Here is a 14,255-nt window from a genome sequence, read left to right as displayed (position 1 = left end):
GTGCATTTGTGCTGCGAGTCGATACTTGGGACCTTGGTGATGTGTGAAATGTTTGATTTTTAGTTGGTTTTTTTTCCGAGTGGAATAGAAATGCCACTTTTAGAGTTGATCCAAAGTAAGACAGTTCAAAACTGACATGCTGTCAAGAAAACTTTCAATGAAGGAAAAACATTTCCAATTGTTGGAAAAAAAACTTTTAATAACAGTTATGTCTGTTACATAATAGTAAAAACCAAAATGAACCCCCGCTTTGCATCCATATCAAACCGACCGTCTTACTGACCCACCGTGCAGTTTTGTGCAGTGATTCAGTCCGGGAATGAAAGAGCAAGACAGTTCAGACGATCAATTTTACTTTACCAGCCAGAGGTATAGGACAAACGTACTGTGTCCTACCTATAGAACAGAGGACCAGAGTGAATATGAACAGTCCGTCATTGAGAATACAAACGTCAAGGGTAAATGTGAGCAACTTGCCCAGATAACAGAAAGAAGAAAATTTTGTTCATACTCATCGCATCTCGCTCACAACTCCCCATCAAATGACTGACATGGCTTTCCTTGAGACATCTTAATGCCTGGAATTCATGTTTTGTCATAGTGTTCTTCGTGGAAAAATGCCCAAGGTGAGTCTAAGACAGCACCGCGCACGCACACGCACACACACACACACACACACAAGTTGAGGGATTCTTCCGCTGATGAAAACAGTTGGTGGGCCAGTCGAGCCCTCCGTGATGGTAAGGCGTAAAAGAAATGGACTGGCGACAATACCAAGTTCAAAGCAGGGAGAAAACAAAATGGGTCTCTTGACAATGCAAGAGAGACAAAAGGTGTCAAATAATTAATCCCCAATGCAAAATGAACTGATAGTGCAAACTGCCCCCCCCCCCAAAAAAAGACGGAACGCACAAGAGTGACACGGTATAGAGGTGCTGCACATGGTCGACTTGGCATTTTCTAGAAGAGCAGTGCACCCATGCTCCCCACTTCGCTCTGCTCTTTCACAAAGATCTCAAAGTACTGGTAGATGATGGTCACAGCCAAGAGGATTCCCGTGCCGGAGCCGATGGCGCCCAGGAAGTCGGCCATGACAGAGAGGCCTCCTATACAAAGGCCCCCAAAGGCAGCAGCGGTGGGGATGTACCTGCAAAACGGGAAAGGAAACTCCAACCGATGCCATCCAGTTCACGGGCGTTTCTCGCGGGGAGCGAGGAGAGAGATCCGTTTCCGCATCCGTACCTGTTCAGCTCGTGCACCATGGAAGTCTCTCGGTGTCCCCTCATCACCATCTGCTGCTCTTTCAGCTGCTTCGCCACCTGACGTCCACCCGACAAACAAGAGCGAACGTGAAAGCGAGCCCTCGGTGAAAGGTCAAGTCCCGCGCACGCGCGCAAGACGCACATCTTTGGCAGAGGATCCCGAGACTTCGATCCAGGTCTTGGAGAAGAAGGCGCAGGAGCCGAGCATGAAGACAATGTAGATGACGGCGTGGACCGGGTCGTCCAGCACGGAACCGAAGGACTCCGGAGGCGACAGGTAGTAACACAGGCCGCCGACCGGGTAGGCTCGAGCCGGCCCGCCGGTCGATGTGTCCTGCGTGAGTCAGACAAGAGAAGCCAATTGGAGGTGGGGTGCGTACCGACAAGGGTGCTTCGAGACGTTGCCCCTGGCCCCCACTTACAGACCACGTTCCCAAGAGGTTCACCAGGAAGTTGCCACTGAAGCGCGTCGACAGCATTTGGGAGATGACGTAGAGGTTGGAGACCAAGGCCGACTGCAGGATGATGGGGATGTTGGAGGTGTAGAACAGTTTGATGGGGTAGGTGTTGTATTGGCCGCGATAGCGGGCCGACTTGATGGGGAGGTCCACCCGGAAGCCCTGAGACGGAGGTTCGGGACATGTTCAGCAGACACACACACGACACCCTAAATCGCTCAATGTCGTGCCTGTCCGATCGGTACAAATCTTTCCGGTTCTTGCTTTTCTGTCTTTCCCGGACCACTGCCCAAGTTTTTCATTCCACTATATTATTTTAGTTTTTGTAACTTTATGAGTTGAGGGTTTTTGTTTTTTTTAGTTTGACCATCTTTAATATACTGCTTCTCTTCTGCTGCTCCGTGTCTTTTGAATGTGTCCGGCCTATAGTTGGTTGATGGCGGTCTCACAAGGGAGGCAGCCATCGCCCGCCGTGTTGTTTTGGCATCGGTAACAGCACAAGCCTTCCTCAATATGCCTGAGTCAGGTGAATTCATTTAGCCGGTGCTTGTCAAAGCCACTGGCTCGTGCGCTTTCAAGCGCACGAGCCGAAGACTGACGGCATTATGGGTGCGTGCTTACCTGGAAGTATATGACCACCGCAAACACAAAGACCGTGGCAATGAGGTTCATGAGGTTGGGCAGGTTTTGCCGGTAGAAGGCTTCTCGCAGGGCGCGCACTTTGTCCGTGCGAGTGGCCAGCAGATGAAAGAGCGCGATGATGGCGCCCTCAAACTCGGTACCTGCGCAAACCGGAGGAGGGCTGAGTTGCGCCCCGGCGCTCGCATTTGAACCTGCGCTCGGGGTGTGCGGGAGCGGCGGCCAGACCTCGTCCGGTGTTGACGGTGGTGGGGCTAAAAGCCTTCCAGACGATGGTCTCGCAAATGTTGGTGGCGATGAAAAGAGAAATGCCGGAACCCAGGCCGTAGCCTTTCTGGAGCAGCTCGTCCAGCAGCAGAACTATCAGACCTGCGACGAAGAGCTGAACAAACCGAGATGCTTTCAGCAAACGCCGACCGCTCAGACTCTCAGTGATCGGTACCCAAGACCGAGAAAAGTTTGGTGACGCGGTCACATTTCACATTCAGGTTTAAATGCCGCATCTGTGCGGCTCGATACGCATCACGGTATGCATCGTAAAACCTTGATTCTTTATTCCTTACTTTTGCCACAGGGATGAAATGATCGGGGTTGCCCGCAAACTAATGCCGCCTCTTCAAAATCTTTCCTGAGTGAGCAGAGTTGAAGCAATGGAGAGTGTGACTCCTTTTCACCTGGATGATGATGAGTAAGCAGATTCCAGCACCCATCTCTGAAGGGTCCCCATACATGCCAGTCATGACGTACACGATGGCCTGCCCGATGGTGATGATCATGCCAAACACTGCGACAACGCAGAGCATTATTTCCAACAGTGTTGCTCACGACAAATTGACCGGCATCAAAAACTAGCTCTTGGGGGTGAGGGGGCGGGGGAGTACATTTCTGGGCACCATTGAAGAGAGCGCGGTCCTTAGGAGTGTCTCCCACCTCGATGATCTTGGCGCCGGCAAGGAGCTGCATGATGAGGCCTGAGGTGACGATGGGCGAGATACCCAGCTCCATCAGAGTACCTGAAGACGCAAACACAGTCAGCACGCGAGAGCCGCGGGCCACGCGCTCAGCCCTGACACAGACGGCCTTCGACCCACCACACCTGATAGTGAGACTGTCACAACCGAGAACAAGCAAACAAGTCGGCGGTCTCGAATGTGTGACCCAGTTAATATTTTTGCATCGCGCTTGCTCTCATTCAGGTCGTGGTGAATCTATGCTAGCTGATTTGGGGGAGAGATGGGGCATATCATGGGCTGGTTGCCAAGCAATCGCAGGGACCCACATTGACAACCAAGTAAATACTCAAACCCATTCTCTCACTCACTCACTCACTCACTCACTCACTCACTCACTCACTCACTCACTCACACAATGGCACCATGGGACAATTTGGCATCTCCAATGGACCTCAAAAGCTTTTGAAAACGTTTGGGACGCGGGACGAAGCCGTAGAATTCAGAGAAAACACGTGCTGTGCTGCCCAATGGCAAAAATCAAAGCACATATTTCGTGCAAGCACCTCTGTTGGAAGCCAGAATGACTCGCATCCAGTAGAAGGGATCTGCCGAATCCGACGACATGATGCCAAAGAGAGGAATCTAATTTGAAGAAAGAAACAACGTTTACCTGCCACGTACAACACAAAGACCCCCAAAAGACACATTTACAGATCAGAGAGCGCTCAAGAAACCAACCTGGCAGCACACCAGGAAGATGAAGAGCGTGATGGCTGTCCATAGTACTTTTTCTCGAAACTGAATCTGTGAGGTACATTTTAAAAATAGCAAACATGAACCGTGATACTCCTGATCGTATGCGATGAGCAGACACACTACATATCTACGACCGGCTTACCTTTCTTTCTGGTTTCTGAATTTCTGGTAGGACCGCACAGAACGGTTTGATGACCTCCAAAAATTTAACTGCAAAAGAATAACAACACGGTATGTTTTAAACAATCACGGCGAAGTCCGTATTCGCTCCGTTTCGTTACAGCGCGACCTGCCGTGGATGCTACGTCATCACTCAGCCAGCGGCCACCACACAAACTAAATCTGAGCGTCTGTTCATCTAGCAGATGCTACGGGAGTCGCCTTGTTCCTTTTTTATTGGTGCCAGAATAAGAAACGGCGATTCAAAAAACGGGTTCAACAAAACAAATCAACAGCATATCGTTTGCGAGACCTGAACATCTTACGAGGTCAGGTCCTGCCAACTCCCACCGAAACAGACTTTGACAGCCATTGAATTTTCTCATCCCATCCCTTTCAGGTGGCCCGTAGACAAATGGGTTTTTGAAGAAAATGATCTATTATATCCAATCTGAACGTTGCCAAGCCTTTAGCGTGTGGCTAGCTAGCATTCAATCACAAACAGATTGCGCAAATGGCTTCAAAGCAGCAAACTCTGGCGTCGGATCATGGCGGCGAAGTTCGGAACGGCTCCGGATCGTGATGCGGTGTTTCACTTCTTCAACACCTTGACGTAGATCTCAGTTAAAACTTGACCATTCGCTCTGGCGTAAGCTAGCTCGACTTGCTACCTCCAGAGCTTCGGTTAGCCAATTAGCATGCCGTCCATTCGTTTCACATTTTCAAAAGAACAACCGCAGCCAATCGTCCATGCCGAACAGCCGTCAACATTTGGGTGGAATTGCAAGAATCCGCACGTACTTCCCATGGTATCCTTGGGCCGACTCCGCCGAGTGAATGTTACCAGTTGTCTTGCTGCCTTGAGTCAGTGTGGCTCCATCCAGCAGCTCGTTGAGAAAAGAGCGAGCGAGAGAGACACGTCACCACACCAGCCGCTAAACACACGTCACTTCTTTGGCTAGGACGTGCACGACTTGTGTGTATGTAGGGGAGTGGGGATGGCGCCTGGATCACATTATACAGACTGACAAATTGCATCCACGGCCATTCGTGCACATGAAACGTACAAACGAGCGATGTGTTACATTTGGCGGATTTGAAATCGGGTTTGGGACGAGGATGTCGCCACGTCTTAAGAGGGCGCGCTACAAAAGCATGCGCTCAAAACACATCCCGACTGGCGCGCGAAGAAGACTCTTGCTGATAAATGCTCTGCAACCTACTTCCGCATCGGGCAAAACGTGTTAAAAGTAATCGTGGGTATCTTAAAGGCCTCCAGTGACGGCGACAGCTTCAGTTGAACATCCATCCATTTTCGAATCCGCTTTATCCTCATAAGGGTCGCGCGAGAGCCTATCCCAGCCGTCTTCGGGCAGTAGGCGGGGGACACCCTGAACCGGTTGCCAGCCCTGCTTACTCACGATGGCATACTTCTTGGCTCATAAATCAGGTTGCCCCACAGTCAGCACGCGAGAGCCGCGGGCCACGCGCTCAGCCCTGACACAGACGGCCTTCGACCCACCACACCTGATAGTGAGACTGTCACAACCGAGAACAAGCAAACAAGTCGGCGGTCTCGAATGTGTGACCCAGTTAATATTTTTGCATCGCGCTTGCTCTCATTCAGGTCGTGGTGAATCTATGCTAGCTGATTTGGGGGAGAGATGGGGCATATCATGGGCTGGTTGCCAAGCAATCGCAGGGACCCACATTGACAACCAAGTAAATACTCAAACCCATTCTCTCACTCACTCTCTCACTCACTCACTCACTCACTCACTCACTCACTCATACAATGGCACCATGGGACAATTTGGCATCTCCAATGACCTCAAAAGCTTTTGAAAACGTTTGGGACGCGGGACGAAGCCGTAGAATTCGGAGAAAACACGTGCTGTGCTGCCCAATGGCAAAAATCAAAGCACATATTTCGTGCAAGCACCTCTGTTGGAAGCCAGAATGACTCGCATCCAGTAGAAGGGATCTGCCGAATCCGACGACATGATGCCAAATAGAGGAATCTAATTTGAAGAAAGAAACAACGTTTACCTGCCACGTACAACACAAAGACCCCCAAAAGACACATTTACAGATCAGAGAGCGCTCAAGAAACCAACCTGGCAGCACACCAGGAAGATGAAGAGCGTGATGGCTGTCCATAGTACTTTTTCTCGAAACTGAATCTGTGAGGTACATTTTAAAAATAGCAAACATGAACCGTGATACTCCTGATCGTATGCGATGAGCAGACACACTACATATCTACGACCGGCTTACCTTTCTTTCTGGTTTCTGAATTTCTGGTAGGACCGCACAGAACGGTTTGATGACCTCCAAAAATTTAACTGCAAAAGAATAACAACACGGTATGTTTTAAACAATCACGGCGAAGTCCGTATTCGCTCCGTTTCGTTACAGCGCGACCTGCCGTGGATGCTACGTCATCACTCAGCCAGCGGCCACCACACAAACTAAATCTGAGCGTCTGTTCATCTAGCAGATGCTACGGGAGTCGCCTTGTTCCTTTTTTATTGGTGCCAGAATAAGAAACGGCGATTCAAAAAACGGGTTCAACAAAACAAATCAACAGCATATCGTTTGCGAGACCTGAACATCTTACGAGGTCAGGTCCTGCCAACTCCCACCGAAACAGACTTTGACAGCCATTGAATTTTCTCATCCCATCCCTTTCAGGTGGCCCGTAGACAAATGGGTTTTTAAAGAAAATGACCTCCTATTAAATCCAATCTGAACGTTGCCAAGCCTTTAGCGTGTGGCTAGCTAGCATTCAATCACAAACAGATTGCGCAAATGGCTTCAAAGCAGCAAACTCTGGCGTCGGATAATGGCGGCGAAGTTCGGAACGGCTCCGGATCGTGATGCGGTGTTTCACTTCTTCAACACCTTGACGTAGATCTGAGTTAAAACTTGACCATTCGCTCTGGCGTAAGCTAGTTCGACTTGCTACCTCCAGAGCCTCAGTTAGCCAATTAGCATGCCGTCCATTCGTTTCACATTTTCAAAAGAACAACCGCAGCCAATCGTCCATGCCGAACAGCCGTCAACATTTGGGTGGAATTGCAAGAATCCGCACGTACTTCCCATGGTATCCTTGGGCCAACTCCGCCGAGTGAATGTTACCAGTTGTCTTGCTGCCTTGAGTCAGTGTGGCTCCATCCAGCAGCTCGTTGAGAAAAGAGCGAGCGAGAGAGACACGTCACCACACCAGCCGCTAAACACACGTCACTTCTTTGGCTAGGACGTGCACGACTTGTGTGTATGTAGGGGAGTGGGGATGGCGCCTGGATCACATTATACAGACTGACAAATTGCATCCACGGCCATTCGTGCACATGAAACGTACAAACGAGCGATGTGTTACATTTGGCGGATTTGAAATCGGGTTTGGGACGAGGATGTCGCCACGTCTTAAGAGGGCGCGCTACAAAAGCATGCGCTCAAAACACATCCCGACTGGCGCGCGAAGAAGACTCTTGCTAATAAATGCTCTGCAACCTACTTCCGCATCGGGCAAAACGTGTTAAAAGTAATCGTGGGTATCTTAAAGGCCTCCAGTGACGGCGACAGCTTCAGTTGAACATCCATCCATTTTCGAATCCGCTTTATCCTCATAAGGGTCGCGCGAGAGCCTATCCCAGCCGTCTTCGGGCAGTAGGCGGGGGACACCCTGAACCGGTTGCCAGCCCTGCTTACTCACGATGGCATACTTCTTGGCTCATAAATCAGGTTGCCCGCGCAGACTAATCTCTCCATCGGTCTATTTGAGATTCACGGTCCAAATTGCAATTCGTGAAATACATTTTTTCTGACGGTATAAACCGAAAGTCCAGCACAGAGCACAGATCCTTCGTCGTGATCATCTTTCCTGCTTGCTCCTCTTAACAACGAAGTAGATTCGACTTAGATCTTCACTTTCCACATCAGTTTGCCAACAAACTGTGCGCCCAGAACCCGAATAACGTTTACCTGGTGAATTTGACGCCCGATTTGAACCGAGTCGTGAAAAAGGACAGCATCCAACAGACAGGCGGCAATGACTTTATCGGTCCACTGGATGGCGGCATACCGCCGGTGTAGTTGAAAGTCCACGCGACATTCGTTCCTCGGCTTGGTGAACAAACTGTCAAAAGGGGATCCACTGAAGGTTTAACCATTATGAAACAAGCCAAGTTTTTTTTTTGTCTATTTCTTTTTTTTATGCAGTCAAAAAAGGGCGCACCGATCCTATTCTACTATTTGAATGCCTCCTGTGAGATGTCAACAAGAAGCAAAACAATCTCGGCGGCAACATATTAACGCTGGACATTCACACCCTCAGTTGTCTTTGGATGGGTGACGTTAGGTGTTTTTGTGTTTATTTCAAAACCGAGTGCAATGTGCTTTGTTCACTCGAGTCATAAATAGTCCCGTAAAAGCTAAGTGTTGGCATTGCAAGTGGGTCTGCAGCCTTGCGCTTCTTGAGTCCGGGAGCAATATTGACACCAAGGCATCATATGAGGAAAACCACTGCAATGAATTTGTGTGTGTGTGTGTGTGTGTGTGTGTCCAGCCCGCTGCAAGTGACTGCACAGAAGCGGCGAGGGGACAGTTCAGGCGGCGGGGCAGAGACCGTCGGACCTGTTGCCAAGTCCACCCACTCGACGGCAGGCTCCACTTTGCCATACAGAAGCTTGACACGTGAAAAAAAACAGGGCGGGGGGACTAAAAATACTCGGCTTTATTTGTTCATCTCCAGCGGATTACATTCGACATCCAAGAAGAGCACGCGGTTTCAGCAGCAAAGGTAACATCAACTCTGTCGGATTCCATCATCTGTAGGTTGCCCGACGCAACAGAAAGCTCTGCAGCCGACCCATCGGGCTCTCCCGATGCAGCGGCAGGCCCTCCTCGGGGCTCCCCTCCTCCTCCTCCTCCTCCAGGAGCTGCTCCATGTACCAGGAGGAGCCCAGCAGGATGTGGCCAGTGGCCTGCATGGAGAAGGCGGTCCATCGCAAAGCCTCCCTGCAAGCACCGCACAAACACGCGTGACATTATTCCCGCCGGAGGAGGCGCTTGATTCGACGCACTGATGTGACAAACGTGCCGTGCCGATACTGAACGAGAACTCTTTTTGGATGTCAAGCATAAGCGCGACAAACATGGTGCTCTACGGTGGTACGAAACGTCATCCTCTCCCCACAAGGTCTGCGCCAGAGCGGAGCGCTGGCACCTCTTTGGCGATGACAAAATTCATCTCAGGAAAAAAAAAGAAAAAAGTCGAGCCCATTCCACCTCTGCCACACCCACACGGGCTGGAAGAGTAATGCGCTCTCCTGCGCGGGACGAGTTTTTGCCCCGCACGCAGGGTCTAGCTCGTCATGTATTTGCCGCGCTCATCGTCATTCGTGCTGTGAAAGCAATGCAAGAGGTTGGCGGAGAGAGAAGGACCCGTGGCTTCCTCACGTGAACGGCGCCATCCACCAGGACGTCGGGCACTCACTTCAACATCTTTTTGGCCTCAGAACAGCGCACTTCGTAGGACAGGGAGTAGACGCCGTACAGTGTCGCTTTGACATTCAAGCAGCCGATGAAATCACTGGGGTGGCTTTTGTACAGGTCAAAGGTTAGCTTGGCCACATCCAGCCGGCGCTGCGGCATGCGATTGCTGAGCTCGTCTCTGGAGGGGGCGCTCTGGAGAAACGCAGGCAGGTCAAAAGGGTCGCCAAACCTCACAGATGTCAACTCTGCTTCCAAACATCAAGCGATGGACACTGTTGATCTGCAGCGCCCCCTAGTGGGCAATATGTACCTGAGGCGGGGTCCACTTCTGCCCTTCCTCCAGCACCATGAGGACAGTGTTATCAGGCAGCGTCGTGAAGAACTCCTCCGTGTCCACACCTGTGCCGTCTTCCTCCAGGACCAGGCCGCTGGCACACAGCACGTTTAACGAGTCGCCGACCTACACGGGGCACAAACGGACCCATTCATTGGGAACCGTGGCTGCAGTCCATCTCGTCAGGAAGCAGATTCGTTACGACGTTTTTGCTTTCAGCGGCGTCACATCCAGTGCGCTACCGGTGCTGAATTAAGGGGGTGCCGGGCCACTCAATTAGGGGTCTTTTTTTTTTCTTTGCTTCCCTCTGCTCGCACCTTGTTAATCAGGTCTTCCAACGCATCCGCCATGACGCCCTTCTTCAAACTGCGGTCGGCATTCGTCACTCGGAATGGTTTTGGCCGAGACGCTCGCCTTGACAGAAGCTGCTGGGTCATGGATGCGCTGGCTGACATGCTGGCAGTCACGCACCTGATGGAGGAGAGGAGAGGAGAGGGAAGGGTGGTGATGCCAGGGTGCCTTTTCCTCTCATTTCCTTCCAGGGCGCCTCATCTTACTTGGAGAAGGACGACAAGGTCAGGAGGTTAAGAGATTTGCGGGCATAATCCATCACTGGAGCGACAACTCCACAACCTGCGGGACAAAGCCGGGAATGAACACGGCGCTTCAAAGTTGGCTCACGTTGAAAAAAAGGTGAAGAAATACACACCGTTCGCTCGTCATGCAAACACGTCAGAAAAAGTACAGAGACAAAACTCTTACGGGCAAAAAAGCTGCAACGGCTCTTCCCAACGACTGCTCCAAAATAATCCTTCCGACGGTCGTCGCTATCTTCCTGTGCCAAGTTAAGCCTCAGCGAAAATGCGCACTCTCCCTTCTCCAGATGACTGTGAATGACGGTGGTGACAGCTGGCCAGTGAACCTTGTACAGTGAAGCAAGTCAAATGCCATTGGGCAAAACTGCATGCCTCGCCCCCTCCCTTTGAATGTCCTGGACTGACACCAAGTCAAAGTGGATAAAAGTTCGGCAAAATTCCCTCTCTGTTGGCGTGTATCTGGGGGGTTTGTCAGAAAACGTGACTGCGCGCTGACAATCCTAACACATCAGGAAAGACAAAACTGAAGACATTTGTTTCAAAAGGAAAAAAAGGAAACAAATGTTGGTGCATTCGAGATGACATTTTGACTTGACAGCACATTTGACGGGAGCCGATACATACAAATGATCATGTGGCTGAATTTGAAATACTTGTGTGTGGTGTTGGCTCTCGTGTTAAAAAGAAAAGTGAGAAATCGTTTATTTTGTCGAAGCTAACCATGTGGTACAAAAAAAAAAAAGCATAACACTTGGCGCTCAGTGATCTTAAGTCTGATATAATCAGAAAGTCTTACTTGGGCTAAGAGAAGAGTAACTAAATGATGTGGAGGATCCATCATTTGCAAAATTTCAAGCATTTACTGAAATACTTGATCGGCAGCAAGCAAGAAGGTCCTCTGTGCAGCTCAGTTTAACAGTATTAGAAGCACATTAAAGCGCATTCACAGCCTCCATTCGAAATGAGACAAACAATATGAGAGCTGTGGGACTGTTGCTTTCACGTATTCGAAAACCAATCACCCATTTGCAAAGTATTCGCAACGTTGTACGATTTGAAAAGCGTGCATTAAGAGATACACGATAGATAGATCCAAGATATATGTGTATTAAGAAAGAAAACAAAGTCAGACTTACGTGTTAGTTGAATGCTCGCCCAGTTGCCGACGCGCACGCTGCTGTTCGTTGAACACACCTGGCCCACGTTTCGGAGTGATTGCGGCGTGTCCTGTCACTTGCGGTTATAACCGGAAGTCGTTAATTGATGTCGCGTTATCTTTATTTGTTCGGTGCGTCTTCAGTTGTTGGCGCAAACCACCGTGTAAATAGCAAACGACTAATTGATCATGAACTACTACTAATAAATGAGATTGCGAGGGGGGGTGGGGCGTGCCGGGGCCCACCCCCGGCCGTCTTCGGGGAGTCGGCCCGATCCGCCCTTTGAACTGGTCGCCGGCCAATCGCAGGCCACACAGAGCCATCCGACATCCGTTCGCACTCTCAATCGCACTATTTCGAGCACTAGTGTCAAAGTCGAGGCCCGGGGGCCAGATCCGGGCCACCGCATCATTTTAGGTGGCCATGCAAAAAGCTTCCGCGATGCTTGCTGAAATTTCAAATTGTCATATGTAATTCATAAGAACAACGTTTGAACAAGCCATTATTCTTGACTTCTGATTTCAAATCTATTTATCCACCAATGTGTTGTGTAGGTGATTCAACATGTATATGGTTTCACAAAATTCACCGGCCCCCCAAGGCAAACCAGCCCTACAATGTGGCCTGTGACAAAAATGAGTTTGACACACCTGATTTAGGGTGATCAATTAACATAGCGTGCATTTTTTTCTCTGCGCTGTGGAAGGAAACGTGGAGAAAACCCACGTAGGTACGGGGAGAACGTGCAAATGTCACACGGGAAGGCGGAAGCCCGGATTCAAACCCTCAACTTCTGTACTGTGAGGCGAACGTGTCTTTCACTGTGCCAAGACATCCGCCGCTCAGTCATTTTTTTTCTGCTGGTTTTCTGAGCTTTACATCAGTTTCAAGTTGACGGGCAGTCGTAAAAAAGGGGAGTCTCAAACTCCAATGTGACTCAGATGAACAGTTGATTTCCTTCTGGTGAATCACATTTCACGCTCAGTGCAGGAGCCCAGCGGAATCATGCTGCAACATCGTCTTCTCGAGGGGAGCGGATAAAGCACCGAGACTTCACGAGTAGCCCACAAGTGTCAAATGCGGCCGGCGTTGCAAGCCGAGGCTATGATACGCAAGCTCCGCTCTTCCTTTTCTTCCCGGGGGTCGATCTTCCCCCTTGCGCGCTGGTCGTGTTTGTCGGCCGGCCCCGGTGAGGGGCCTGACGCGCGATTTCTGTTCAAGGGCTCGCCGGCGCAGAGGGAAATGAATACGACTTGAGCAAAACAAACAGAACCATCATGTTTAATTCCACAGGCTTCGTTTGAATTCGTGGCATGCAAAAACACAAGGAAGACGAGATGGACGAGACGGCGGTGCGGCTCTTTCCTCATCTACAAGTGATGTCAAAGGGCACGCACAGGTATTCGCCGGTGATACGAGGAGAAAGGAAGACCCAGGCTCAAGTTGTATCCGAGCTACTCACGCTGTCGGCGATGTGGCGCCTTGAATGTTTGTTCTCCATCTGCCGCTTTCCTGCCTCCCCCGGGCCCCGGCATGCTCGATTCTCGTTCCTCTTGCCGATGCGCGCCATCAGTTGCGCATTGGCCGCCGCTTTGGTCCTCAGGTCCTGGTTCTTGGCCAGGTCTATGAGGACGCTGAGGATACTGGTGGGCACATCGAGAGACAGGGCAAAGCGGGACGCCGGCTGGGCTCTCTTCGGCATCCGCTGCACAAGCGCGCGGTCCCCGGCGGGTGGCCACCAATTCGACACGCCGCCGCGGTTCGTGACGCCCACGGCGAGCACGCTTCTCCTCGCGTCCTCCTCCGAGTCAGCGAGAGGGGCACCGATCCTCGGAGCCGGGACCCCGCGAGCCAGCGGGGAGGCGGAGCACAGGCACAGGCACAGGTACAGGCGCAGGCACAGGCGCAAGCGCGCTGTCTTCATGCTCCCGGGTCTGTTGATGCAAATTCAAGGCAAGGCAAGGCAGGGCAAGGCAGCTTAGAGCCCTTCAGACACAAAGCGACTCACTTAACGCGTCCTTCAAATAGTTAGGGAGCAACATTGAACGGCAACAGAAGTAACAACATTTGAAAGCAGAGAGTTAAAAAAAAGTCGTTGACCAAAATGACCAAAAGAACGCAGAGCGCAACAACATGATTTGGGGACAAAAACGATGAGAGAGATGCGCGAGAAAAGACCTTCCTCATAGGCAGGGGGGGACAAGCGTGCGATTGTTCTAACCTGGATTGAAAGGACGAGGTCATTCGAACAAACTGCTTCGAAGCACTCCACACGAGAATACACGGGCAAATCGGACAATACGACAACTTCGAAGGTGTCGCCGATGAGCACAACTTACTCAGTGTCGCGATGGCGGATTGTCGGTGACTTGGAGAAACAAAAAAGGCACCTCAACTTCCAGCGCTGGAAAGAATTTGACTAGTTGAGTAACCAAGCCACCC

General features: G+C 50.7%; 3 protein-coding genes across 7 annotated transcripts; all 3 read right to left on the bottom strand.

The window, feature by feature from the left end:
- Positions 1–177: 177 nt before the first annotated feature.
- On the bottom strand, positions 178–7,559 carry LOC109522214 (protein transport protein Sec61 subunit alpha-like 1). 2 transcript variants are annotated; one of them, XM_019880556.1, is made up of 12 exons: positions 7,326–7,559; positions 6,505–6,572; positions 6,345–6,410; positions 6,170–6,248; positions 3,241–3,372; positions 3,034–3,143; positions 2,588–2,741; positions 2,342–2,502; positions 1,685–1,882; positions 1,405–1,596; positions 1,243–1,319; positions 178–1,147 (listed from the first exon to the last, which is right to left on the bottom strand). In XM_019880556.1, the coding sequence occupies exons 1-12, from the start codon at positions 7,330–7,332 to the stop codon at positions 961–963; spliced, it is 1,431 nt and encodes a 476-aa protein (XP_019736115.1). In that variant the 5' UTR covers positions 7,333–7,559; the 3' UTR covers positions 178–960. The 2 variants fall into 2 exon arrangements, with proteins under 2 accessions (XP_019736115.1, XP_019736113.1); XM_019880554.1 differs by lacking the exons at positions 6,170–6,248; positions 6,345–6,410; positions 6,505–6,572; positions 7,326–7,559 and adding exons at positions 3,876–3,954; positions 4,051–4,116; positions 4,211–4,278; positions 5,029–5,243.
- Positions 7,560–8,947: 1,388 nt separating this feature from the next.
- On the bottom strand, positions 8,948–11,973 carry LOC109522216 (cell death activator CIDE-3-like). 4 transcript variants are annotated; one of them, XM_019880558.1, is made up of 7 exons: positions 11,793–11,973; positions 10,823–10,982; positions 10,618–10,693; positions 10,378–10,531; positions 10,037–10,186; positions 9,728–9,918; positions 8,948–9,249 (listed from the first exon to the last, which is right to left on the bottom strand). In XM_019880558.1, the coding sequence occupies exons 3-7, from the start codon at positions 10,668–10,670 to the stop codon at positions 9,057–9,059; spliced, it is 741 nt and encodes a 246-aa protein (XP_019736117.1). In that variant the 5' UTR covers positions 10,671–10,693; positions 10,823–10,982; positions 11,793–11,973; the 3' UTR covers positions 8,948–9,056. The 4 variants fall into 4 exon arrangements, with proteins under 4 accessions (XP_019736117.1, XP_019736118.1, XP_019736120.1 ...); XM_019880559.1 differs by having other exon boundaries at positions 10,823–10,947; XM_019880561.1 differs by having other exon boundaries at positions 10,823–10,951; positions 11,794–11,877.
- Positions 11,974–13,016: 1,043 nt separating this feature from the next.
- On the bottom strand, positions 13,017–14,255 carry LOC109522218 (urocortin-3-like). Its single transcript, XM_019880563.1, has 2 exons — positions 14,153–14,255; positions 13,017–13,747 (listed from the first exon to the last, which is right to left on the bottom strand). The coding sequence occupies exon 2, from the start codon at positions 13,735–13,737 to the stop codon at positions 13,252–13,254; it is 486 nt and encodes a 161-aa protein (XP_019736122.1). The 5' UTR covers positions 13,738–13,747; positions 14,153–14,255; the 3' UTR covers positions 13,017–13,251.

This window comes from Hippocampus comes, unplaced genomic scaffold (genome assembly GCF_001891065.2).
Source record: "Hippocampus comes isolate QL1 unplaced genomic scaffold, H_comes_QL1_v1.1 scaffold68, whole genome shotgun sequence".
Lineage (NCBI taxonomy): Eukaryota > Metazoa > Chordata > Actinopteri > Syngnathiformes > Syngnathidae > Hippocampus > Hippocampus comes.
Note: the sequence above shows the minus strand (reverse complement) of the source record. Positions and strands in the feature narration are given on the sequence as shown.